General features: G+C 42.6%; 1 protein-coding gene across 1 annotated transcript in view; it reads left to right on the top strand.

Moving 5' to 3' along the window:
• srrm3 (serine/arginine repetitive matrix 3) overlaps window positions 1-25,551 on the top strand; it is an 854,108-nt gene that overhangs the window by 778,895 nt on the left and 49,662 nt on the right. Inside the window, exons 13-14 of the mRNA XM_078548703.1 lie at window positions 9,996-10,245; window positions 23,502-23,857. Of these exons, the coding sequence (XP_078404829.1) occupies window positions 9,996-10,245; window positions 23,502-23,857 (606 nt within the window). The remainder of the gene's footprint in view (window positions 1-9,995; window positions 10,246-23,501; window positions 23,858-25,551) is intronic.

The raw sequence follows: 25,551 nt of genomic DNA, 5'->3' as shown, positions 1-25,551 counted from the left end.
CAAGGGAATGTGCACGTTCACTTGGACATACCCGAAAGAGAAGGGTTGTGGTTGATAGGTCATGGAGCGGGGACGGAAGGTGATGCCAGGGGTCGACAATGATGGGGGAAGGGAAATGGGTGACTGGGGGTGGGGAAAGGATGGAGGAGCACAGGGAATATCATAATAGGACCATGCTTGCCAAATTGAAAGTGAAACGAGAGTTGTTGTGGGTGAGATCAGTGCTGCATGGGAGTGTGATCAGTGGGTGGGCAGAGATGCAGGTCAGCTCAGATGGACAACTGAAAGTGAACCCCAGCAGGCAGCGTTGAAAATGCTCAGGACATTGAGATGAGTGTGATGCTAGAAGGATCCGTGTGCGTGGGAGAGTGATTGCACGAGGCTCCGAAAGGCCCTGCCACACACACACTTCTCCCTTCAGAATCACTCGTGGGCCAGCTGTGTGCAGCTGAAATGCTAGTGAGGGCGATGCAGTGGGAGGCCTCGTAAAGCCTGTGAATGAAGCTGAAAGACACCATTACACATTATTCAGTGAAAGTGAATATATTTCCAGATTGTAAAGTGACAAAATGTGTTCACCCGTGCAACCAACTGTGATCAGAATTTCTTAACTTTTGAACACTGTAAACTTCTAATTGCTGCCCTGACATCCGCAGCAGGGGTGGAGACAGCTTGTGCAATGGTTGGCCCTGTTGCCTCTGATGCCTTCTGCGTGCATGCTCCGGAGAGCTGGCTTGCTTTGGCTGTCCTCCTGTGGGCCAGCTGCTCCCTCTGCAGTGACAGAGGATGAGGCTGAGGGGGTCACAGGCAAAGGGTCGCTGGAGGGAGCGGACAGCTTCTGAGATTCCTGAGTGGATGACCCAGGCATGTACAGCTGCCGTTCCTCCTCCCTTCGGGTGCCCAAGGGCCCCGGCCTGACTCCTTGACGGGAAGGAGCACCTGGGGGGAGATCGAGGTGCCCCATTGCCCTCCCATATCACCACTGCAGGGACTCACCTATGGCTACCGTGATGGAGCGCAGGTCTGCACATATCTCCACATTCTGCTGGACCAGTATATGAGCCTGATGGAGATGTGAGGAACTGTGTGAAAGTTAGTGGTGTTGTCCCTGGATATCACGGCGGGCCTCCACTGCTTCCAAAAGGCACTCAAGGGAGGCATCATTAAACTGGGGAGGGCTGCGGTCTTCTTGCTTTCAGGGCCATGGCTTCTGTGCAGCAGCCCTAGGCTGGAAGCACTGAGGGATGTGCACACGGTTGTACTCCAAATATGGTGCCCAGCTTGATGAAGCGGCGGGCGAATGAGAGCCCGCTACCATCGAAATGGCGTGTTTCCCAGGAATGCATGATTCATGAGGCGTAATTGGGGTGATACGGCGCGAAAACCCGCCATTGCGGCCAGCAGGAAAAATGTTCTTTTTCCCACACTTAGTGTAAATCTTCAACTCTTCCGCCCTTTGTCAATAAATTGCCAAGTAAATCCTGTCTCCTCCCATCTCTGCTTCCAAAATTGCTGCAATTTTTATCATGTTATTGTATATATTATATATACAATACATAGTATATATATTGTATAATATTATATACTGGTATTATATAAAATTACTTTAAAATAGATTAGGTTAAGTTAGCAAGTGCTGGTCTAAGTTTACCTGCCACAATTGACTAATGATACTGTAATATTGAAATATTTGTTATGACCAGGTGAGAAGGGATGAACTGGCTTCCCTCTATTCAGCCTCCTCGGTTGGTCACAACAAAGGTTTAAGTTTCTACTTACAACGATATGCCTTTTCCAAATCAGAATGTATTTAACTATTTAAGCTGTGAGCAATATGGAGCCAATCAAACAACCGGAGAAAAACACACACACGCACACACACACACTATCAGAAATAAGGGGAGCTAGAGGCCAATCAAAAAAAGGTAAAAGAATATCCTGTTAAGTGTCCTTTGGTTGCCCTCGAGGTGTAGATTTTAAACGCTACAGCCGATTTAGGTTAGCCGGTTTCTTGGATGTGGCCAGATGAGGAGATGTTGTAATTATTACGAGATCTTGGTTTCTGATAGAGTTGGCTTCTCGAACTGGGCAACACGCTAATTCTAAAAGAGAAACAGGGAGAGAGAAAGAACCCTAAGCATCTTTCCTCTGCTAAAGACTTTTTTGACGCTGTCTGTGTCATTTGCAATTTCTCTATAGTGGCTGGCTCCCTTGCCTTGACCTTCACCCATTGTGTATTTCCAAGAGGTTTTGGGTGTCTGTGTGTGGCAGCCATTGTTTCAAAACCCAATACTATGCATTTTTAATATCTCTTCTTTGGACAGTTACGAGTTTCGATGGGTGTCTGGATTATAAGAAATCTCTCTCTCTTCACACTCCCCTGAGGATGATTTTTTGGTCTCTCACCTTTACCTTGGAACGTTGTTATGGCACAGCCGGTGGTAAATGCCGAGTTGTTCAAATCCCAGAGGGAAATATGAAACGACTGCCACAACTTGTTTTGCAAATTGTATAAATTTTGAGATGCGTGCTTTGAATTCAGTAGTAATAAGACCACCAAGTCTTATAAGTTTTTACAAACTAGATTAAATATTTATTAACAAGAAAAATGATTTTAAGCACATACATAGATCTACAAATTACTACTATGATAACTTCTAAATCCCTTAATCTAACTCCCAGTTACACTTTCATTAAGGCAACAGTCAGACACATAGATGTTAAAAGACCCAGGCAAAGTAACACATGATACCCTGAACCAGTCAAATTCAAAGTGAGTTTCCTTAACTTCAGTTCTTTAAAGACAGCAGCTTGAGGCATAGATGCTGAAGGTTTTTCACACTTGTTAGATCTTAAAATGTCTTCCCTTACACACAGCCTTCACTCCTTTATACATATTTTCTTCTTTGAATGCAATTTTCCATTGCTTTACTATGTCTTTGGACTTTACCTTTCTAATAATAAAAATCTCTCATAGTACTAACTTTACCAGTAATCTTTGGGAAAAATAAACATACTGTTTTTGAACTTCACTTGGCTAGGTGACACATTTCACCCCTCCTTTGAAAACAATCTAGTCTGGTTCATTTAAAAATGCAAATGTTCTTTTACACCTAAGTTTACCTACTTAACATCTCAAACCAGGCTCAACTCCTAAAACACCAAAGCCTTCAGAGCAGGTGCCTTAAATTCAATTAAGTCTCACGCAGACACACAGAGAGACACATGCAGACACAGATAACACTACTTTACAATAAATTCCAATAACAGTATTATAGCTTCCTGACAATGTGACCTTGCATTTTGAAGCAGTTTGCTCTCTCTCAGTTCACACTGTAAAAGTTCCTGCCAGTTGAAAGTTGAAAAATTATATTTTCAAAAATAAAGGGCCTCCTCAGACATTATATAAAAATATAATAAATAATAATAAAAATATAGCTTTCAAATTGGAACTGTATTCTGAGGACTCAAGAGGAGCTGTGTATCCTGGTCTAATTATTACCCGTTCTCTAACCTTGTTTCACCTGAGGACTGTAGTTGGTCTTGATCCCAGTGTGCAATACACAGGGGATCAACTAGCTACATTAAACTGCCTTGCTTATAATGCTCAGTTCCTGTAAATGCCATGCTTTCTTCACTTCTCCCATCAGATTTTGTTGATAATGCAACTGTTGTTATCAAAGGGGATATCCACCTTGAATTGTGTGCAATGCCATGGGAGATCTGTTTGCTTTTAACTAACAAAAAGGTCTTAGCTGCAGTGTCGGGGCAACATGTGGTGAGCTCAGCTTCATTGAGCAAAGGTAAAAATGTCAAAGAATAACAAAAGGACGCAAGCACCAGGGGACACAAGCTCAACATTTTAAAATCAGAAGCAGATGGTGTTGGAGTCTAAGGCTGAAACTGTATATTCCTCTGCTCAGGCAGCACCTTCTCTGTCTCAAGCTCTATGCACTGAATCATTCTTTTCCCCATAATCAGGGTAAATGGAGGTGGGGTTGGCTTAAAAAATAGAAGGAGACAGAAAGCAAAACGATACACATGTACTCAAATTATATTGGGCTGAAATCTGCGTAATTTTTGACGGCAAACTGTCCCTCTGAACCTGACTACAGCTTCGCAACTTAAGCAAGCAAAGATTAACATAGATACCCTGAAGTTGCAATCTGTTATTCCATGCTCTGCCACAGACTGCAATGTGAACTCTGAACCATCACCAAGAGCCTGCAATCAGTGAAAGTTATTTGGTGAGAATTTATCCCCTTCCACTCTCATATCATTTTTAGAAACCCCATAAACATTTAAGGGTAGAATTTTCCCCCTGTCAGGAGGGTTGTGCGGGGGCAGGCGCGGGTGGAAGCAGACCCAATTGTCACCCCCGATCAGGTCTGTGCCGCCATTTTACGTGGGCGGGCCAATTAAGGCCCGCCCAGCGTGACACACAGCCGGAAGCACTGTGCACTCACTGTGCGGGCAGTGGGGGGGGAGGGGGTGTTCCTTGAGTCGGGGCCTGTGCTTTTTTATGCGTGTGCGCGAAAAAGCGCAGAAATCGCAGAATACTTTCACTTATGAAACATTGATTAAAGGTAAACAAAAATTTTAAGGACATGTCCCCTCATGTGAAACTGTCACATGAGCTGGGACATGTCCATTAATTTTATTAAAAAGTTTTAAAACACTTTAAAAACGTTCATGAAACCTCATCCTGCCTGTTAATGAGGTTCCATGAAAATGCGAAGGCCGCCTGGGCTCTTCGCATGCCCGTCAACCTTAAGGTTGGACAGGCAACTCAGCTTATTAGTTTAATTGATATTTAAATGGCTTAATAGGCCTTTGACAGTTCGGCGGGCACACAGCCGAGTCGGCTGCATGAACTGAAAATATAATTGACGCGCGGTGGCATCGGGACACACGCCCGACATCACCAGTCATTTTATACCTCAGCGAGCAGGCCCCGCCCCCTCTTGCCGAGCCAAAGATTCTGCCCTAAGTCTTGTTCAATAAGGTGTAATTGGGTTTTTCATGACAAACTGAGTAATAACTACTGCTGAACAACTGAACTAGCCCTGAAAAAATAGTGGAACATTGTTAAATTATGATTAATTGCTAGATTTTTAAATAATTTTTAAAAATAATATTTGTTCATGATATTTCACCTTCTACTTAACCCCATGCGCATGTCTCAATCTTTATTTCATTCTGTAAAAAGCGATTTGATTATTCATGCTTATAATTTTCTGATTGGCTGTCTGCGAGAATTCTTTAATAATTGGCTGCCTAGACAGCTTGATGACATCAGTGCAGCTCGGTGCTGGAAATCCCATTACACAACACTATAATCAATTACACGTCGAGAGATTTGAAGTTCCTCGCCACAGAGATTACTAGATCTCAGCTTACTACAATGTTCCCCGCCCTCTCACCTATCCATGACCTTTCCTTTTGTCCCAGTTGACTCTCCCCTAAGTCCCCCCCACCCCCTGCAACTTTTTAAACAGCATAAAACCCATTGCATTTCTACCTCTCTTCATTTCTGAAGAAGAGTCTTATTAACTCAGTTTCTTTCTTCACAGATGCTGCCAGATCTGCTGAGTTTTTTCCAGCACTTTCTGTTTTTATTGCAGATTTTAGTGTTTAATTCACCACCACTTCTCTTCCAGGAATGCCTCCCTTGAAGAAGTTCCGCTCTTCTGTCCGATGGGATTTCCGTTTGCCTCTTTCACCCTGTTTGCCTTCCATTTCCCTCCTGGTGTTAGATAAGGTGTTTACCAAAACACGCTTTCACAGCCACATCTCCTTCCCTCAATGACTGACTCCATCTCTGACTTACCCCACACGGATTCCAACCAAAGTTCTATCCTTCATGTTTTGAACCTACCTAGGATTACAGGTATCTCCGGGACATACAACGCTCCTCAGACTGCTGTTCTCGTTGCATCCTGAGATCCACACTCAGTGCCATGCGTCACTACATATTGACACTCAACCTCGCTCTCCAGCAGCACTGACACATCCTATCTCAAAGCTGTCCTGGTCCCATTTTCATTTCGTTCTTTGTCTCATCTGACGCCTTAACAGGAAACTTTTTCTCTTCCTTTCAGGTGTTAAGGAATGCAAGCTCCAACAACTTATGAGGACCAACTCCCCTCCTGATCATTCCTGTCTTTCCCTTCCCTCTGACTCCAAACCTCGTTCTAATCCCATCTCTCACCATGTATTCACTATACCCTCTGCCCTTCCCCTCTCTGAAGCTGAACGAGCTGTACTCAGATTTCAGTTTTATCCCCATACTTCCTCACCTCAATGAACTTCAGGCTCGGCACGATGTTGAACTCGTCTTCTGTCGCCTTCACGTCCATGCTCACATCTTTGGGCAGGACACCTATCTCCAATACTCTCCCTCTACCTAGACCTCTCCGTATGGCCTCTTACCCACTCTTGATCATTTTATTGAGAACTATTGGCGTGACAACGGCCATCTTAATTTCTCTGCTCCTCTCACCCACTTCAACCTGTCTCCTTTTGAACTTGCTGCCCTGCATTCTTTCAGGCTTAACCCTGACTTTGTTATCAAATCCCCTGACAAGGTCGGTGCTGTTGTTGTCTGATGTACTAACCTGTACCTCGCAGAGGCTGATGGCCAACTCTCAGACATTTCTTCCTACCTCCCCCGTGACTCCACCACCGAATATCAAGCCAGCATTTCCAGGATTGTCACTGACCTCATCTCCTCTCCAGATCTTCCCTCCACAGCTTTCCACCTTATTGTCTCCCAGTGTTGAACAACCAGCTTCTACCTCCTTCCCAAAATCCACAAACAGGGCTGTCCTGGTAGACCCATCGTCTCAGCCTGTTCCTGCCTCACTGAACTTAGCTTTTCCTGTCTTGACTCTATTTTTTCTCCCCTTGTCCGGTCTCTTCCCATTTACATTCATGATTCTTCTGATGCCTTACGTCATTTCAATAATTTGTAATTTCCTGGCCCTAACCACCTCCTCTGCATTATGGATGTCCAATCCCTCTACACCTCCATCTCCCACCAGGACGGTCTGAGGGCTCTCCACTTCTTCCTAACAGAGGCTCGAACAATCCCCATCCACCACCATTCTCCTCCATCTGGCTGAACTTGTTCGTTCACTGAACAATTTCTCCTTTAACTTCTCTCAGTTCCTCCCAATTAAAGGTGTGGCTATGGGTACCCGCATGTGCCCGAGTTATGTCTGAGTTTTGTGGGGTATGTGGAACATTCCTTGTTCCAGTCCTACTCAGGCTCCCTTCCACATCTCTTTTCTTCGTACATTAAAGACTCTATCGGTGCCACTTCCTGCTCTCATCCAGAACTGGAAAAATTAATAAATTTTGCTTCCAATTTCCACCCTTCTCTCACCTTCATGTGGTCCATCTCTGATATTTCCTTTCCCTTTCTTCACTTCCCTGTCTGCCTTTCTGGGGTAGTCTGTCTACTAATATTCATTATAAGCCTACTGACTCCTACAGCTGCCTAGACTACATGTCCTCACACTCTGCTTCCTGTAAGTGCACCATTCTATTCCCCCAGTTTCTCCGTCTCTGCCATATCTGTTCTGATAATACTACTTTCCACAACGCTGCTTCTGATATGTCTTCCTTTTGCCTGAGCCGAGGTTTCGCCCCACTGTCAACCATGTCTGACCCATTTCCTGCATTTCTGCCCTCACCCCTTCCTCTCCCTCCCAAAACCACAGCAGGGTTCCCTTTGTCCTCACTTTCCATCCCAACAGCCTCCACATTCCACAGATCATCCTTTACCTGCTCTCTTCTCACTGTGCAAGGTCCCAAATACTCTTTCTAGGTGAAGCAGTGATTTACTTTCATTTCTTTCAATTTGGTCTAGTGTATTCGCTGCTCACAAAGCGGTCTCCTCCACATTGGGGACACCAAATGCAGACGGGGTGACTGCATTGTCAAGCACATCCACCCAGTCTGCAAGCATGACCCCGACCTTCTGGTTGCTTGCCATTTCAGTTCAACATCTTGCTTTCATGCTCACATTTCTGTCCTCGGCCTTACAATGTTCCAGAGAATCCCAACGCAAGTTGGAGGAACAACACCTCACCTTCCGATTAGGCATTTTACAGCCTTCTGGAAGCAACATTAAGTTCAACAACTTTAGGCCATGAACTCTGATCTCCATTTTGCACTTTTTTTCTTTTCCAAGTGCCAGTCTGCTATTAACATCTACTCTGAACCTATGCTTTGTTTCTTTACTACAACTATTACCACTCCCTTTGCCTTTTGTTCCATGACATCTTTGGTATTTAATCTACCCCACCCTCTAACCCAATCCTGACCTTCCCTTATGTTCCATCTGCCCCTCCCTCCTTTCAACAGCATAAAACCCATCACATTTCTACCTTTCTTCAGTTCCAAAGAAGAGTCATATTGGACTTGGAAAGGCTAACCCTGTTTCTCTCTCCACAGATGTTGCCAGTCCTGCTGAATTTTCCAGCACTTACTGTTTTTATTATGCTAGATCTCTCAGCCCAGCTTTCTTCGAGATCAGCAGTAATCACCGTCACATCACTGCTGACTGAAAATTACAGGCCATCGGGCCTTCAGAAAATTGAGCATAGTTAATTGCCTACTTCACAAATCTGAAATCACAGTTCCAAGTCTTGGAAGCAGCCAAGATTTGACATTAGTAGTCACACTTGTTTGAATCTTGACAGTTCTATGCTTGGTTCTCGAGCAAGAAATAGCCCAACAGCAGAAAATTCAGACAGTGCTCCGGTAGAAAGTGGCATGAATCTGGGGGAGTTTATTTTTTTTCCCTCCATGGAATGTGAATGTCACTGACGATGCCAGCATTTATTGCTCATCCTCAATTGTCAGTGAAAAGGTGAAAGTGAACTGCCTTTTTGAACCACTATTGTCCATCTGGTGTAGGTACCACAGTGCTGTTAGAAAGGGAGTTCCAGGTTTTGACCCAGTGACAGCGAAGAAACAATGATATAGTTCCAAATCAGGATGGTGTGAGGGTTGATGGGGAACTTCCAGGTGGTGATGTTCCCATGCGCCTGCTGCCCTTGTCCTTCTAGGTTGTAGAGGTCAGGGTCTGAAAGGTTCTGTCGAAAGAGCCTTTGTTTTGTTTCTTTGCATCTTGTATATCGTATACACTGCTGCCACTCTGTGTCAGTGGCAAAATGAGTGAATGTTCAAGGAGGTGGATGGAGTGCCAATCAATGGGGCTGCTTTGTTGGTGTCACGCTCCAGGCAATTGGACAGCATTCCATCACATTCCTGACTTGTGCCTTGTAGATGGTGGACAGACTTTAGGGAGTCAGGAGGTGAGTTACTCGCCACAGAATTTCCAGCCTCTGACCTGCTCTTGTAGCCACAGTATGGCTAGTCCAGTTCAGTTTCTGGTCAATGGTAACCTCCAGGATGTTGAAGGTAATTACCTGGGAAAAGTAAAGTCAACTGCACTTTATTTGAGTAGGGTTGGGGAAAGAATTTTTAACCTAACCCATTGGCTGGAGTAGGATGGGTTCCTATCAGACACCTATTTTACAGCACGCCCAATTCTACTCTCAGTTGAAGTAAATGGTGCATAAAATGGCCAAATGACCTGAACATGTCCCAATCCTGCCAGAGGGGTTACGTTCAAATTACCCCCGAGGTAACTAATTGACTGAAGTGTCATACATGGGTACTTCAGCTCAACTAGCTACACCTCGAATGGTCTCATAAAAATCAAATGACTCATGCTGCATTCAATTGCAGCTAGTAGGACCATTTAAACAGCTTATTGTTGAGACACTGAAAAATATACAATCGGAAATCGGAAGAGTACTTGAGTTGTATTCATGTACTCGCTTCCAAATCCAGAGTAGGTTGGGTGTTTGGATTCTTCATTGACTAAAAACTGGTCACGGTTGATTTACTGGCCAGTGTTGGAACTCAGAAATGGACCTGCTGCTCCCATACACTCATCGAAGGTTTTCCTCGTTTTCCAGCTGCCACAGCCCATCGTCAGAGCCCAGAACTTCACATGCCAAGAACAAGCAGAGTGCTATGACCAGGCAGAGCCCTAAGAACGACACAAACGGGCGGAAGCCATGTTGCACTCGATCCAGCCCCAATCAATCCCCTTTGCGAGCCCGGCACAGCAGATCAGTGACTCCTAGACAGAACGGACACAAGGGAGCTTCATGGAACGGCAGACAGAGTCCAAGGCACAGACATCCTCCAGACAGATCACAAGATGTACGTAATCTTTTCCTTCACTTCTGTGGTTTTTCCTTTCTCTCTCCCTTTCTCTTGCTCTCTCTCTCTCTCTCTTTCTCTTTCCCTGTCTCTCTGGGAGTTCTGAAGCCAGTTTCTGATCAGAATCTTGTGTGTGCTCTCCATTCTCCACCATTGTTTTCTATTTCTCATTTCCATAAGAGCAGCATGTGCAGTTACTAAATAGTGAGTCATTTGTAGCAGAAAAGTGCTAGATTGTAGGAACCCAAAATTCCTACGAGCTGCAATTTAACAGAGATTATGAGTAGATTTCCCTTCTCTCCCTGCAAATTGTGTCCCACTATCCTGGAAAATGTAGATTGAACTGGAGATGACTTCAACTGAATGTAACTTGTAGGGTCCAATGAAGTAAAGTTCTAGAAAGAGCAGAGGTTAGGCATTCCAGAGCAACCCTAGTCAGAGAAAATTGACATTTTAATAAAATGTATGGGGAGATTTCAACATGTTTTTAATATTTCCAAGAATCCAGGGATAAGGGCATTCAGTTTTGTGGAGAAATTAGAAAATCTGGAATTGTTCTTTTCAGAACAGAGAAGTTTAAGGGGAGAATTAATAGAGGTATTCAAAATTATGAGGGCTTTGATAGAGTAAATAAGGAGGGGCTGTTTCTGCTGGTAGATGGGTGGGGAACTGGTGGATGCAGGTTTAAGATAATTGGCAAAAGTGCCAGTAGAGAGGCGAAGATAAAAAATCCACACAGGGAATTATTCTGATTTGGAATGCATTCTCTGTTAGGATGTTTGAAGCAGATTCAATGGACCTTACAAAATGGGAATTAGATAAATGCTTGAAGACGACAAAGCTGGTAAAGCACAGAGGAGTGGAATTAATTGGACAGTTCTTTCAAAGAGCCAGCATAGGCACAATGGGCTAAATGGCTTCCTTCTTTACTGTATCATTATGTGGAAAAGTCTGTTTTTTTCATGAGATGCTAATTGGTTTTGCAACAGCAGCTCAGCAGTAATGAAATCACATTTTCTTCACACCCCATTCAGCTACGGGGTCAAGTCCTCTGTGGGGAAACGCAGAAGTCTGGAGAGGCAAGCGTTCCCCAGGACACCATCTTTACAGCTTTGTGTTATGTGAAAAGGTATTTGCCTCATCTCTGTGTAAGGGAGGCAGGGTTTACATGGACTAGTGCTTCATGTAATCCATTATTCATGTACTGTGAAACAAAATACAAGAGAAAGCATCTGAAGGCACATAATAGTGAATGAAGAGAGTCTCCTGGAGCTACTGCCAGTGGGATTGACATCAATACTTTTATTGGTTTTTCCTCATCTGCCACCATTTTGAATGTACTGATACATGCAGCAAAAACAAATTGTGAAGTGGCATTCTGTACCATGTGTGTTGCAACATCTGGGATAGCAGACAGATATATCTTCTCACTGGATACATGACAGATAATACTTTATTTGACAGAACATGAGATGGTATTTATGGTGCTGATGGCATAAGTCATAAAATAATCTCCTGATGCTACTGGTGTTTGAGACTTGTACAGGGCTTACCATCACCAGTGCTGTATACCAAGAAGCTTGATCTAGTTTGTTCTTCAGAGCACAGCTGCCTTTCTATATTTAATCTCTGGGTAAGGGCGATCATTCTGCAGCCCAGTAATTTGAATATTAACCGATATGAAGATCTAGCAGTATTCCAATGCTATTCCAACATGCTGGTATACCAACACGCCGGTATTTCAGCGTGCTATGCAACATGGTATTGGAGACTTCAGTTTGCAGTCTTGCCCATGCTTTTGTAGTGAGAAATGACAATCACAGGTTAAGCATTCCTGCACAGCCATGGTAAGAGGATCAGGCAAGTCACGCCCTCAAAAGTGACATTGGTCTGGTTCTGGGAGCAAGGCCTGTAAGTAATTTACTCCTACCCGGAGTCATCCTATTTATAGCTTTATAAAGTCCTTTGACATTTTTTTATCAATACCAGAAAACTACCTTTGCAAATATGCTGTAGATACATTTATAGAAATTACTGCTACACACACAATGAGCCAGATCTTCCAGTCTCCAGATTGTCGGATACCCAGACATAGCCCCCAAGATGCGCTTCTGGGACCCCATGGAAGTCCCGATGCACTGACTCCATTAGAATTACCCGGGAAGTTTGAACTTCCAATGGGTGATTCTCCTGTTCCTCAGTACCCTCCAAAAAAGTCTCCAACTCTGTGTTAGTCGGAAACTTCGGACAGTTCTGGCATACTTACCTGGATAGTTACCCAGGAAATGTTAGACAGAAAAATCCTAGCCTAACTCCTGGGTAACTACAGAACTGCCCCTCACCAATCACTCAAATTGACCCCCCTATTACCCCCTTCGACACCCTGACTATCCCCTTACCTTCTGACCTCCCCCAAACTAACCTGATTAGTCCCCACTGCTCAACTAACCCTCCTGACCTGGCCTGACTACCCCCACCATATCCCACCAACCACCTTCCCCTCCTACCACTTCACCGACCTGCCATCCGACCCACTTACCTCACCCATCTACCCATGCACTCATGCATCCACTGACCCATTCACTCATTCACTAACATTTATCCATCACCCATTTACTAACATTCACACTGGACATTTAAACTTACCTTACAGCAGTTAGTGCTGTAAAAAGGGGCATGGCTTCTGCGCTGATTTTCTTTGCTGTTCTCTGCCTGGATTCCTGTGCTATGGGAGCTCTTCTGCATTGTAGATCAGAAGCCTGACCTTTTTAAATATATCCAGGTAAGTAGGTATTTTCGGTCGGACGAAGTGGTTCCGATGCTGATTGGAAGACAGTTAACACTGGTGGATAGTCCCTGTAATGGTAAAAACAATCAATAATATACTAGTTGGTTTGCTGATGTGTTAACAAGTCCAAGAGGCATTGATGGAAAATAAATCTCAATTCCAACTCTTGTTCATTTTTTAAAAATTCTGTTATCTGTGGCAGCCAGTACCCATTGGTTGATATATCCAACCAATCGCCAATACAATGGCAAAGAAGTGATACATCCAGACAGCCCTGTCTCTCAGCAGAGATTATGCTGAGGAGCACACAATGCACAATTCCAAAGAGCAGTGGTAGTTTCTCATGCTGCTTATGTGAGAGTTATCACTCAAGGACAGGTCACAGGCTTGAATTCTGCGATGAGTAACAACTCACCACCTGACTCCCCAAAGCTGGCCACCATCAACAAAGCTCAAGAAACTTGACACCATCTTGAAAAAAACAGCCCACATGATTGGCACCCCATCCACTGCCTTAAGGTGGTGTCACAGAAGCCTTGGTGAGTTTCTGCGGTGCATCTTGTATATAGTACACACTGCTGCTACTGTGTATCAGTGGTGGAGGGTGTGAATGTTTAGGCTGGTGGACGGGGTGCCATTCAAGCAGGCTTCTTTGTCCTGGATGCTGTCAAGCTTCCTGAATGTTGTTGAAGCTGCAGTCATCCACTCCTTACTTGTACTTTGTAGATGGTGGACTGCCTTTGGGGAGTCTGGAGGTGAGTTATTCACCTCAGAATTCCCCGCTTCTTACCTGCTCTTGTAGCCACATTATTTATATGGCTGATCCAGTTCAGTTTCTGATCAATGGTAACCCCCAGGATGTTGATGGTAGGGGATTCAGTGATGGTAATGCCACTGAATGTCAAGGGGCAATGATTAGATTCTCTCTTGTCGGAGATGGTCATTGCCTGGGATGTGTATGGTGCGAATATTACTTGCTTTTTATCAGCCTAAGGCTGGTGAACTTGCTAAGAACTCTGCTGATCCATTATTAGGATTAGAAACCTGAGGTGATCCAGGGCACAACCCTGGGATATTTTAAAGATTTTGGGAAGAGCATTTAATAAGGTGCCAATGCACCTCCTACAGCAGGTGTGAAACCCACAAAGAATACGGACCCCTCCTCCTACTGCTCATTAAGATTCAGCACATCACTCATATCAGGGATGTCAACAGAAAATGGTACAGTGCATTGCTGCAATAGGGCAACATTGATGCACAAAACTATAACTGGATATTGCCTGATTAAAGGCCCACTTTGGAAATTCAGGACCTTACAATTGTAGGGTGTGGGAGTTGAAAGGTTTTCTTACCAGTGTTTGGGTCACACTCTTTGTCATGGCCTGTGCTTAACCCTTCCCTGTCTATCTGTGCATTAGTAGGACTGGTCAGCAACATTGATCATTCCAGAATGAGCTCAGTGTAACCCCACCCAGCTGAAGCTGGTCACACGAAAACACAATCGCAAAAAATACTGCACTCTGATAGGCAGTAACAAGATGACGTGAGCCTGAGACTTGCATAAAGCAACAGAATAATTTTTTTTTTTTTACGGATGCAAGAAATCCAACAGCTGCTGCAGTTCGAGAGTTGTCAGAAACTAATTCCATCTAGATACATAGAAACATAGAAAATAGGAGCAGGAGTAGGTCATTCCTCCCTTCGAGCCTGCTTCGCCATTCAGTATGATCATGGCTGATCCTCTTTCTCAACGCTGTACTCCCGCGTTCTCCCCATATCCCTTGATGCCTTTAGAATTCAGAAATCTACCTATTTCTTTCTTAAATATATTCAATGACTTGGCCTCCACAGCCTTCCGTGGGAGAGAATCCCCCAGGCTCACCACCCTCGTGAAGAAGTTTCTCCTCATCTCAGTCCTAAATGGCCTACCCCATATGCTGAGACTGTGACCCCTTGTTCTAGACCCCCAGCCAAAGGAAACACCATCCTTGCATCCAGCCTGTCCATCCGTCAGAATTTTATATGTTTCAATGAGATCCCCTCTCATTCTTCAAATCTCCAGTGAATACAAGCCTAGTCGGCCTAAGCTCTCCTCATACGACAATGCTACCACTCCAGGAATCACTCTGGTGAACCTTTGCAGCACTCCCTCTATGGCAAGTATATCCTTTCTTAGGTAAGGAGACCAATTCTCCAGATGTGGTCTCACCAAGGCCCTGTGTAGCTGCAATAAGACACCCGTGCTCCTGTACTCAAGTCCTCTTGCAATGAAAGCCAACATACCATAGGCCTTCTTAGCTGCTTGCTGCACTTGCATGCTTACTTTCAGTGATTGGTGTACAAAGACACCCAGGTCCCTCTGCACACCAACGTTTCCCAACCTATCACCATTTAAATAATACTCTGCCATTCTGTTTTTCCAATCCATGTGGATAATTTCACACTTATCCACATTACACTGCATCTGTCAGGTATTTTCCCACTCACTCATCCTGTCTAAATTACCTTGAAGCCTCTTTACACCCTCCTCACTGCTCACATTCCCACCAAGTTTTGTGTTGTCAGCAAACTTGGAAATATTACATTTGGTTCCCTCATCCAAATCATTAATATATATTGTGAATAGCTGGGGCCCAAGCGCTCATCCCTGCGATACCCCACTGGTCACCGCCTGCCACTCCGAAAAATACCCATTTATTCCTAATCTCTGCTTCCTGTCTGCTAACTAATTCTCAATCCATGCCAATATATTACCCCCGATCCCATGTGCTTTAATTTTACACACTATCCTCTTATGTGGAACTTTATCAAAAGCTTTCTGAAAATCCAAATACACCACATCCACTGGTTCCCCCTTATCTATTTTGCAAGTTACATCTATTCTGTTGTTACTTAAGGGAGTGTTAAACCCTGCATGAAACTCACCATCCAGGTTTGCTGCTTTCTGGCAGGCCCAGAACTTGACAGACCTTGCGAGAGGTGTGGAATTAAGTTGAAGTCTGAACTTTGCTCAGCTAATTACAAAAGTTAACTGACAGCTTAGTAACCACCATATCCACATCCTGAGTGGGAAATCTGAGTTCAGTTCCAAAAATCAGACTCTTTGTCTCCTGGTTTTCCTCGTAGAATTTTTCACAACTCAAAAATTGCCTGTTTCAAAAGCAGCCTGGTGCCAAACTGATAATACATGTCAGGGCTGAAGCGATGGATGCAAATCCACTCTACCTGTCTCAGCTGATGGGAATAGTTAGAAGTAAAATTTTACAAGAGGGAAAGGATAAACTGGGAATCAGCATTGAATTAAATTAAAACAAGAAAGAGGATTGGTACCTTTCCTTTTCCATCAAATAGAGTGTTATCTGAAATGTATCTGTCCATTTTATTCCTTTATGTGTTGCAGGTAAGGCAATAGTTATTGATTGTTGTAGGCAATGTGCTTTGAATCTATTTGGCTCAGCCCATTAAGGTCTGATGCCCTTCGCTGATACACTGCAGTTTCTGGCTTTACCCTGCGTGCTACAGCGAAAATGTTCAATGGATGTTTAAAGTTTTATAGATTCTGCAAAGCGTGAAGTACAAACATTCGTTGTAGCTGCTGTGGCCACCAGGGTAGTCTGCATCTCATGTTAACATGGCACTTGCATGCAAGTGTCCCCATGCGGCTCTGGTACACCACAAAGCCAACATAAAACTTTAATACTATCCTGTTGGTTTAGTTTTCTGGTGAATACTAGCCATCCCTCTGAAAATTAGGGCATGTGACAATATGAAGATATGTGTTCTTCTTAGCATACCTAACAGATGTTTAAAACACTATCGGTGAATGTGAAATTGAAAATAGCTATTCCTATTTGTCTATTACATCGAGTCAGTTCCTTCATGTGGCAAGCTGAACACAGCCCAGACCTTCACCCTGCATGGCACAAGACTTGCATGCATTACTGTGGGTCAGTACAGTTTTAGTTTCTTTTACCCAGTCACTATTATCACATTATTATTCACCCAAAACCAAACCTGATACAAACCAATCATTAAGTACCAGTGCGTTTGCAAAGCAACATAAACAGCAGTGGAGGGAAAACCATCATTATTTCTCTATAGAAATTAATGTGCATCATTCAAGATGATTTATTGCATGGAACCTAGGCAGAAATGACTGACTTTATTAAAGTGCATGGTAAAATAATTTTTCTTTTTTAGAAAGCCACCCTCTGTACTGCTCAATACAAATGGATTACTGTTTCAAACCACTTTGTTTCAAAGGAAATCAAATAGAAATTATCTACAATTGTTTTTAATTTTAACACATTTACTGATCTAAAAAGTTACATCAAGATAAACAGGTTAATGATATTCATTAACCTAAAGTACACCAGTCTAATCTTTGAAACTGAGGCAGTTATTTCTAAGATGTTAGCACAGTGGGGATTTATTTTGAAACAAAAATATACCAATTATAATATAAAAATTACATGACCTTTTCAAGTGTAGTTATTCTTGAAGTTTGCTAGCAGTCATTTCGGCTTTACAAATCCACCCTGTGGAAATAACAGGCACAAAAACAGAGTGGCCATGATCCCTAACTCATTCCTAACTTGGTGACCTATGAGTGAATTGGCCACTCATTCCTACGACAGCATGGCTGCCAAGAAATCAACCTCCATCTTTTCAGCTCTACTGACTGAAAAACTGGTTGCAAATGCTTCATCGAAATTCTTCAGTAAACCGATTCACCCAGTACAGGAATCATCAAAACCATTTTAATCCAGACATAGTGCATTATATGGGATAGATGGGTTTAACTGATAAATCAGAGCCTCTATTAAACAAGAGGAGCACGGGCATTAACATTGCATTCAAAAGGTGAATATGCACTAAACTAGAAACAGCCAGTTTCCAAGTTAAATATAATCACTATCCTCTTGTTCATTGTATAGGGTTAAAATGGTAACATCACAGCATACATAAAGAGCAAGCAGCACAATGGTATTGAGTTAATCTAGCAATAATGTAGGCCCCTGATATGATTTAAGTGGTTAAATATAAAGTGACCATGAAGCTGTTGGATTGCAGTAAAAAAAACACAACTGATTCACTAATATTCTTTTAAAGGAAGGAAACCTGCCATCCTTACCTGGCCTGTATATGACAACAATCCCCAACCTGCTTAACTCTTAACAGCACTCTGAAGTGGCCTAGCAAGCCGCTTGTCTATATTAAACCACAACAAAGAATGGACTGCAACGGTTCCAGAAGACAGTCCATCACTACCTTCTCACAGAGCTAGGGATGAGTAATAAATGCCAACCTTGGCAATGACACCCACGTCCCAAGGATTTTTTTTTGAAACACAGAGGTGCCAACCCCTTTCCAATTTTTTAGAAGGTGGGATTGATAATGATCTTGAACTATTAGTATGTATTCCTGTGACATCACTGACCCATCCCAACCCCTTTTTTTAACAGCCATCCCAGCTTTAGTTTTCAATTTCAATGACTATGACGGATATTAACCCTTTGAGCACTATGCATTTTGTTATGGAGAACCAAAATAAATACAGCTTGCTGAGCGAACTACCACTGAAAAAATGTGCTTTGCTACTTGCATCATTTTAGTATCAAAGGGTGGTATTTTTTATTAAAAGGGGAAGAATCTCACTAACAGATGATTTGTGTTTTTAAAATGTTAGGCAAAGATTTTGGTCCATTCACATTTGACATTTATTATTGGTACAATTCTAGGGAGGAGAAGTTCCTGTAAGAAGAACAGGTGAAATTTTTGCCATCACAGCCTAGGCAAGCATGTGATGGGACAGATCACAGGTTCCTTGTAGATCCTGCTTGATTTTCAGTCTGTTGATTTTAACACAGTGAATTACAGTTTCTATAAGAAGCAAGCAGTCTGTCCTGTCAGGTTACTACCTGGGCGATGGAGAGGGAAATCTACTTGGGATTTGCTCCTTCACATAAAAGCCTTTCCCTTCTTTGTCTGTTGTATATCCTGTGACAATTAAGGCTCAGTAGAATAACAGTCTTGATTCCAAGAACCCAGCTCTAAATTGGCACACACGCAGAGTTCCACACATCTGTTGATGGGTTCTGCGTCCAGGAAATCAGATACTTACATTTTTTGACAAGAGACGGGGGAATGGTTGATGGCGAGACAAATTTTAAACAGTCCTCAAAGGGTTAATGTGCCCGAGTACAGATTATCTTGGGGATGTTCTGGTTGTGCCACCCATTCCTTTCATTGGCAGCTTCCTTTCCTGCTCTGTGTGCTTTTTCTTCCCTGTGAGCTTTCCCTTGTGTATATAATCCAATGTGCACTTTCCGTTTTCCTTAGCCAGTTGTCTTGTAACGTTACTGCACTGCACGTAGTTGGACTTTTATGTTTAATGAGATTTTTTTTTCCTGAATCCTTTGCGAATGAAACCTCATGGCTGCAATGTTTGAGCATAAAAAAATAGAGGAAAAAATAACACTTAGCATCAAGTCAATGGCACATTACTAAAGAGTCACTGTCTCTTTCCCATACTGCACTCCAATGTGGAGAATATTGTTTTCTTTTATTATTGCACTCCTATCTATGGTTGGAAAGGTAGGTATTTGTTTGCCTTGGCACGCAACACATCTGCAGATGAGTCTGTTAAAGCACCCTGGCTTGAAGTTAAATCTTATTTGATTTCCATTTTCTAGGTTTATTTCTTTGATTTTTTTAATATTTTGGTTGTCTGTTTCATTATAAAATCTTCCAGCTAGCCCCTGCTCTGGATTCATTTTCATTTCTGACCTTCATGTTCTGTAGAGTTGTTAAGATGCATATCTGTGTTGTTTGTAGCATTGATCCATGAATGATGCCTTTTAAGTCATTTTCTTTTTTTTTTATTATTTTGTCAGTAGCTGTACTAACATATATGGTGTCCCTGAATATAGTGGCTGTTTGTTCTTGTCTAGCTATAGAAAACAAAAAGAGAAAAATCGAAGAAAACAAAGGCCATATTTACATATAAAGCACGTGGGTCTTTTGCCAGTTCCTTCGGCAGATCATTGCTCTAGCGGTGCCTTCAGTTCCCTGCTTGGGGCAACTCTGCATGGTCATATTCTAGAGACAAAATCAATTGAAAAAAAGTAGTGGCTGAGATCAAGACTATAATGAGCATCCCTCATAACCTTTGACCTTTAGCCTCCATTTTCTACAATTTTTTTTTGAAAATGTGCCATCTGAAGCTTATTTTGAAATGGAGTCCCCTTGGGCTCTCCTTGTACTGTCCCCGTTCCCAATTTGAAAATGTAATATCCAGTTTGAAAAATATGGCAATCAAGGGAATAAATGTTTTCTCAGCAACTTTTATATTAACCCTCGTTGAATATTTGGGGAAGCCCATAGACTGTTGACGGCAGCATTGTGTAAATGCAGGGCCAGTTCTCTCCTTTGATACCTTTTGTTTGATTTGATTTTTGCTTTTTGGCTTCACAATGTCAGGATCTACAAGGGACCTGTGAATAATTAGCCTAAAATCAAATCATAAAACTGATGGAATTGGTAAAATTATTAACCAAACTTGTGGCTTGTGTGAAAGAAAATTATTAAAAGCAGTAACATCGTTGGACTAAGTGGGATATCAACGTTCCAATGGCTAGAGGGGTGGAATAGTCACCCTTTGATGTATATGTGCAATTCTCCCTCACGGAATGGAACTGCCTTTCTCAGTAATGTTACCGATTGAATGACAGGCTTGGCCCCATTGAGGGGAAGGGAAGGCAAACCAGAAGAGGAAATGGTCACTGTACCAGACTCATGGCACCTCCTAGGAGTATGTTTAAGAACAGTAGAGGCTTCTGCCCTCCTGCCCACACCTCCTGTCTGATGAGTTACGACAAAATCCCAAACACATCAGAAAACTGTGAAGGGAAAGAAAACACAATATCCTCACCAGAGACAGCCCTATTTTATCTTTGAAACAGTGCTGTTTTCCCTGTTACCAGTTCACTTTTTTGAGATGTTTTTGAAAATGTTTTCATTTGATTCTTTTCATCTTTTTCTTTTACATTGACAATTAATGAGGTTAAGAATTTGTTACTCAAGTTAGATCTCTTTTTAGTGTATTAGTCACTGCTATCTAGAACTCGTGTTTACTTAACCATGCAATCCACATTACAATTTCAGAGGCTAATTTTTCTGATTTCAAATTATTCTGCATTCATGCAAGCTTGAAAAATTTGTAAACATTGAATGGATGAGCACGACTTTCCAAACTATCTTTTTTTGAAGAAAGAAGCTTAGTATAAAAGAAATAACAAAGTCTTAAAGTGATCCAATGCTATAGTATAGTAATGGTCTACAAAATGCCAACATTTGGCTACCAGCCCTTCACTCCTCATTCTGATCTAACCCATGCCAACAGGGGGAAAGAGGGAAATGCGAAGCAGAGGTGGGTCACCTGGGGTTGGTTTCATATGCACCCTAGTGACCAGTTAAAGAGTGAGGCCAAAGTGCCGGCAGGTAATCTAGCATCTGCTGTCAAGTTGTTCTAAGAGGTTGAGGGGAGAATTTGACGTGAAATGGATTTTAAAATTGCTCCTATAATGATTTTGGAATTTTAAATTATCTATTCAAAGATTATTAAGTATTATCTATTTTTAATACAGGCTTTTATAAGTTAATTGGCAAAAATGATTTTTTTTTTGCTAAATATTTGCACTGCTTTAGAAAGGTTATACATGCAGACCATAAAACGTTACCTGCAACAAAAGGTATTTTGAGCTCAGAAGTCAACATCATAAAAGGTTTGGGCTACCTTAAAATTGTTGTGAGCCGCTGATCTGATAAAACCTCAAGTAAATGCTTGGACAAATGAGGAATGTGCTAGTTGGCTGTCACAACATCCTTCATTTCAGGATATGAAATTAGGTCACCTATAATGGACCACAAAGTGAATATGGCATGGAAAAAGGCCTTGAGAGAACATTCTCGGAAACCAGTAGTTAACAATCACAAACTAGAGTTGGTCAATCCTCAGCTGGGCCAGTTAATTGTGGTCAGATCTCAGCCACATTGTTTTCTTCTGTGTAGTGCCTTGGGATTTTTTTTTGCAATAAAGGCGCTATATAAATGGAAGTTGTGGTTAATGGTGGTGAAGATAACTCTAAAGAGATTGATCTCCTGATAGCTGTGCGGTCTGGTACCCACATTTATGAGGGCATATGGGCAAGTGGAGCAGCTACAACAATGCCCAAATTAAACGGAAAAACAAGTAGATACTGGTTTGAACAAAATCAACATAAACTCTGGCTAGAAAATAGGGAAGCATCATGTTTTTTGGAGCAATATCTATTCCAGATTTAAGAGAAAGACGTCTGAAACAAAAGAATTTGGACAATTTCTACCCACGTCTCCTGGACCAAAGTATAAAATGTTTGAAGCTAATTGACACTTCAGAACTGAAAACTGAAGGGGGACAGATTGGAGACTGCCCTTCACTATACAATCTTGAAGAGTGCTAAAGGTCACAGAGGCTGGGAGAGGCTCATTCTCTGCACTTAAGGAATAGCAGACAATCTGCGTTTTACCTTGTCTCCTATAACCTCCGGTCCTAAGCCTAACAGGTAAAATCTGACATTCCACGTGTATATATTTCCCTTTTGTGGAGCGGTAGCCCAGAGACCCCGGTCTGGCCTTATTTTAGTGCACCAGTACTTAGGCATTGAAGCAGTTGCATTATTGTAGTATTAATAAATTCCTTTGCACATTCTTAATTTCATACATTGTTCATATTTCACTACTTGGAAAGGGCTTTTTTGTGTCTTTTTTTCTCTTGCATTTTGTGACTCTAATGATGCACTTATGTTGCCCCGCTTTTCCCTTTTTCCTCACACCTTACCTACTAATGGAGGAAATGCTACCTGATTGGTAAGTGTATGTTAACCAAACGGGGGTACAAAAAAATACATTAATAATCTGGGTCGCTGATGACAGATGAGCAGTTCTCTGCAGGAAAAAGCACAAAAAGAAAACAGAGTATTATTCAGAGGGTTTTGTTTGAGTGATAATTAATACATTTGTGGAATTTTTTTTTTCAATTTTTGCCTTCCATTTCTGTGCTGTTCAGTCAAGTTGTCTATCTTCACCTTGTTTTATTTTAAAACCAGGATTTGTAAGAAAATTTGTCCTTTCCTCAAAAGACAGCAATCTGTTGAGCTCACTTTTAAAAAATTTATTTATTATTCCATTCTGTTCCTTCTTAAACTTCGGTTGACTGTTTAATTTTAGTTTTTTTTTCCATTCCAGGTTTTTTATTTTTAATTAATTTTTGGTTTGCATGCAAAATCTTGCATGAGCTGCACTGTAGAGGACTGTGTTAGATAAACTATTGACGTAGGCTGTGTCTTAGGGTTGTGGCAAGAATTGAAAGATTGCATTGTTGTTGTATCAGAGTTTCTTTAAGTTTAGCCTTTCTCTCCTGCTACAGAGCACGGACTCCAGGTCATTGTCACCAGGAGCAGAGCCCAGATCTGCATCGACATCTCCCAAGGCCAAGGACAGCAAGCACTCGAAGCATGGGTCCAGAAGCTTCAGGTCCAGGTCGCCGGGCCACAGCAGGAGATCGTCCGCCGAGGGCAGGCATGCGAAGCACAGGTCAAGGTCAGCATCCACACATAGGGGCTCAAGCCGACGGAAGTCGACCCTACCAGCTCACAAAGAGTCTCCACTCTCTCCACGCTCTCCAAGCCAGTCAGACTTCAGCAGTGACTCTGCAGAATCTGTCGGCAGTCGCTCACGATCGCATCACGTGTCAGGGTGGAGTAAAAGCACGCGAGCAAAGAAGTTAGTCCTCTGTTATTTTTCCAATCTTCAAAAGGCGAGGCGTACTGTTTTTCAGCAGCCCTACCAACCCACCCCCCCACCCCCACCCCGCACGCCTTGTTACTCCCCCAGTCCAACCCTCTTTAGGTCGCTCACTGCTTCCTCCTATTGTCATGCTTAAGCTTTCAATTCCAAAGACCTTGCACTCCACATCACCAACCTCTGCCCTTGCACTCCACATCACCAGCCTCTCCTCTTGCACTTCACATCACCAACCTCTGCCCTTGCACTCCACATCATCAGCCTCTCCTCTTGCACTTCACATCACTAACCTCTGCCCTTGTACTCCACATCACCAACCTCTCCCCTTGCACTCCACATCACCAACCTCTCCAGGTCATCATCCTCTTCCTGGCCACCTTAGGTGACACTGTACTAGTGACTGAAAGGACGGGTGATTGTGCCCACTTTTCAATCACTTCCATGCCCATCCATCCACTCCACCCCCACCCCAAAATGGAACACTTCACTACTGGTGGAATATGCCACAGGAGAGCAATGGTTTTCAATTGGCAAATTTGGATCCAGACAGACACAATGATACCTTCATTCACTAGCAGTTTCTCAAGGCCTTGGAAGTGAACAGAGTTAAATCCATGTCATAATGTTCAACTCTAGACAAACAATCACCGCAGGAAATTAACTTAGACAGGTTTTACTGGCACGCAGTTATCAAACCAAGGATGGGATTAAGAATTTAAGCAAAGAGTTCTCCTGCTCTCATGTGTTGCTGCAAATGTGAGTTGAAAACATGTTGCACTTGAACTCTGCTTTCCTAGTTGAGTTATTCCCCGAAACCCTTTCAAGGTGAGCGATTAATATAATTTTCTGACCTACCAGAAAATTTTGACATCAAGTTTGCTTTCAAATGCGCTCAGAATGATCTGTACATCAATTGACATCAAAAGGTATCATTTGGAATTAGTTTTGATCGCAGAAACAGAGTGCATTTGTCATCAAAGTTCTCAATTAGCCATCTTTTAACATCATGATCCTCCTAATTCTGGTGTCATCAAAGTGCTCGAAAGCATCAAAAAGCCATCACAGCTTGTTAAATTTGTGGAAGCGAAACTTAGCATTCAAAAGCGATCATAAGGCACCAAACATAAGATAAGAACATAGAAAAGGAGCAGGAGTATGCCATTCGCCCCCTCAAGCCTGCCCCGCCATTCAATAAGATCATGGCTGATCTGCCCCAGGCCTCAACTCCTCTTTCATGCCAGCTCCTCATATCGCTCAACTTCCTGATATTTCAAAAATCTATCTACCTCCTCTTTAAATACTTTCAGTGATCTAGCCTCCACAACTCTCTGGGGTAGAGAATTCCAGACATTCACTACCTTCTGAGAGAAGAAATTTCTTCGCATCTCGGTTTTAAATGAGCGTCCCCTTATTCTGTAACTATGTCCCCTAGTTTAAGATTCCCCCACTAGTGGAAACATCTCCTCAACATCTACCCTGTCAAGACTCCTCAGAATCTTGTATGTTTCAATAAGATCACCCCTCATTCTTCTAAACTCTAATGAATAAAGGCCTAACCTGTTTAGCCATTCTTGATAAGTCAACCCCTTCATCCCTGGAATCAGCCTACTGAATCTCTTTTGAACTGCCTCCAATGCCGTATATCCTTTCTTAAAAATGAGGACCAAAACTGT

This window comes from Cetorhinus maximus, chromosome 9 (genome assembly GCF_964194155.1).
Source record: "Cetorhinus maximus chromosome 9, sCetMax3.hap1.1, whole genome shotgun sequence".
NCBI lineage: Eukaryota > Metazoa > Chordata > Chondrichthyes > Lamniformes > Cetorhinidae > Cetorhinus > Cetorhinus maximus.
Note: the sequence above shows the minus strand (reverse complement) of the source record. Positions and strands in the feature narration are given on the sequence as shown.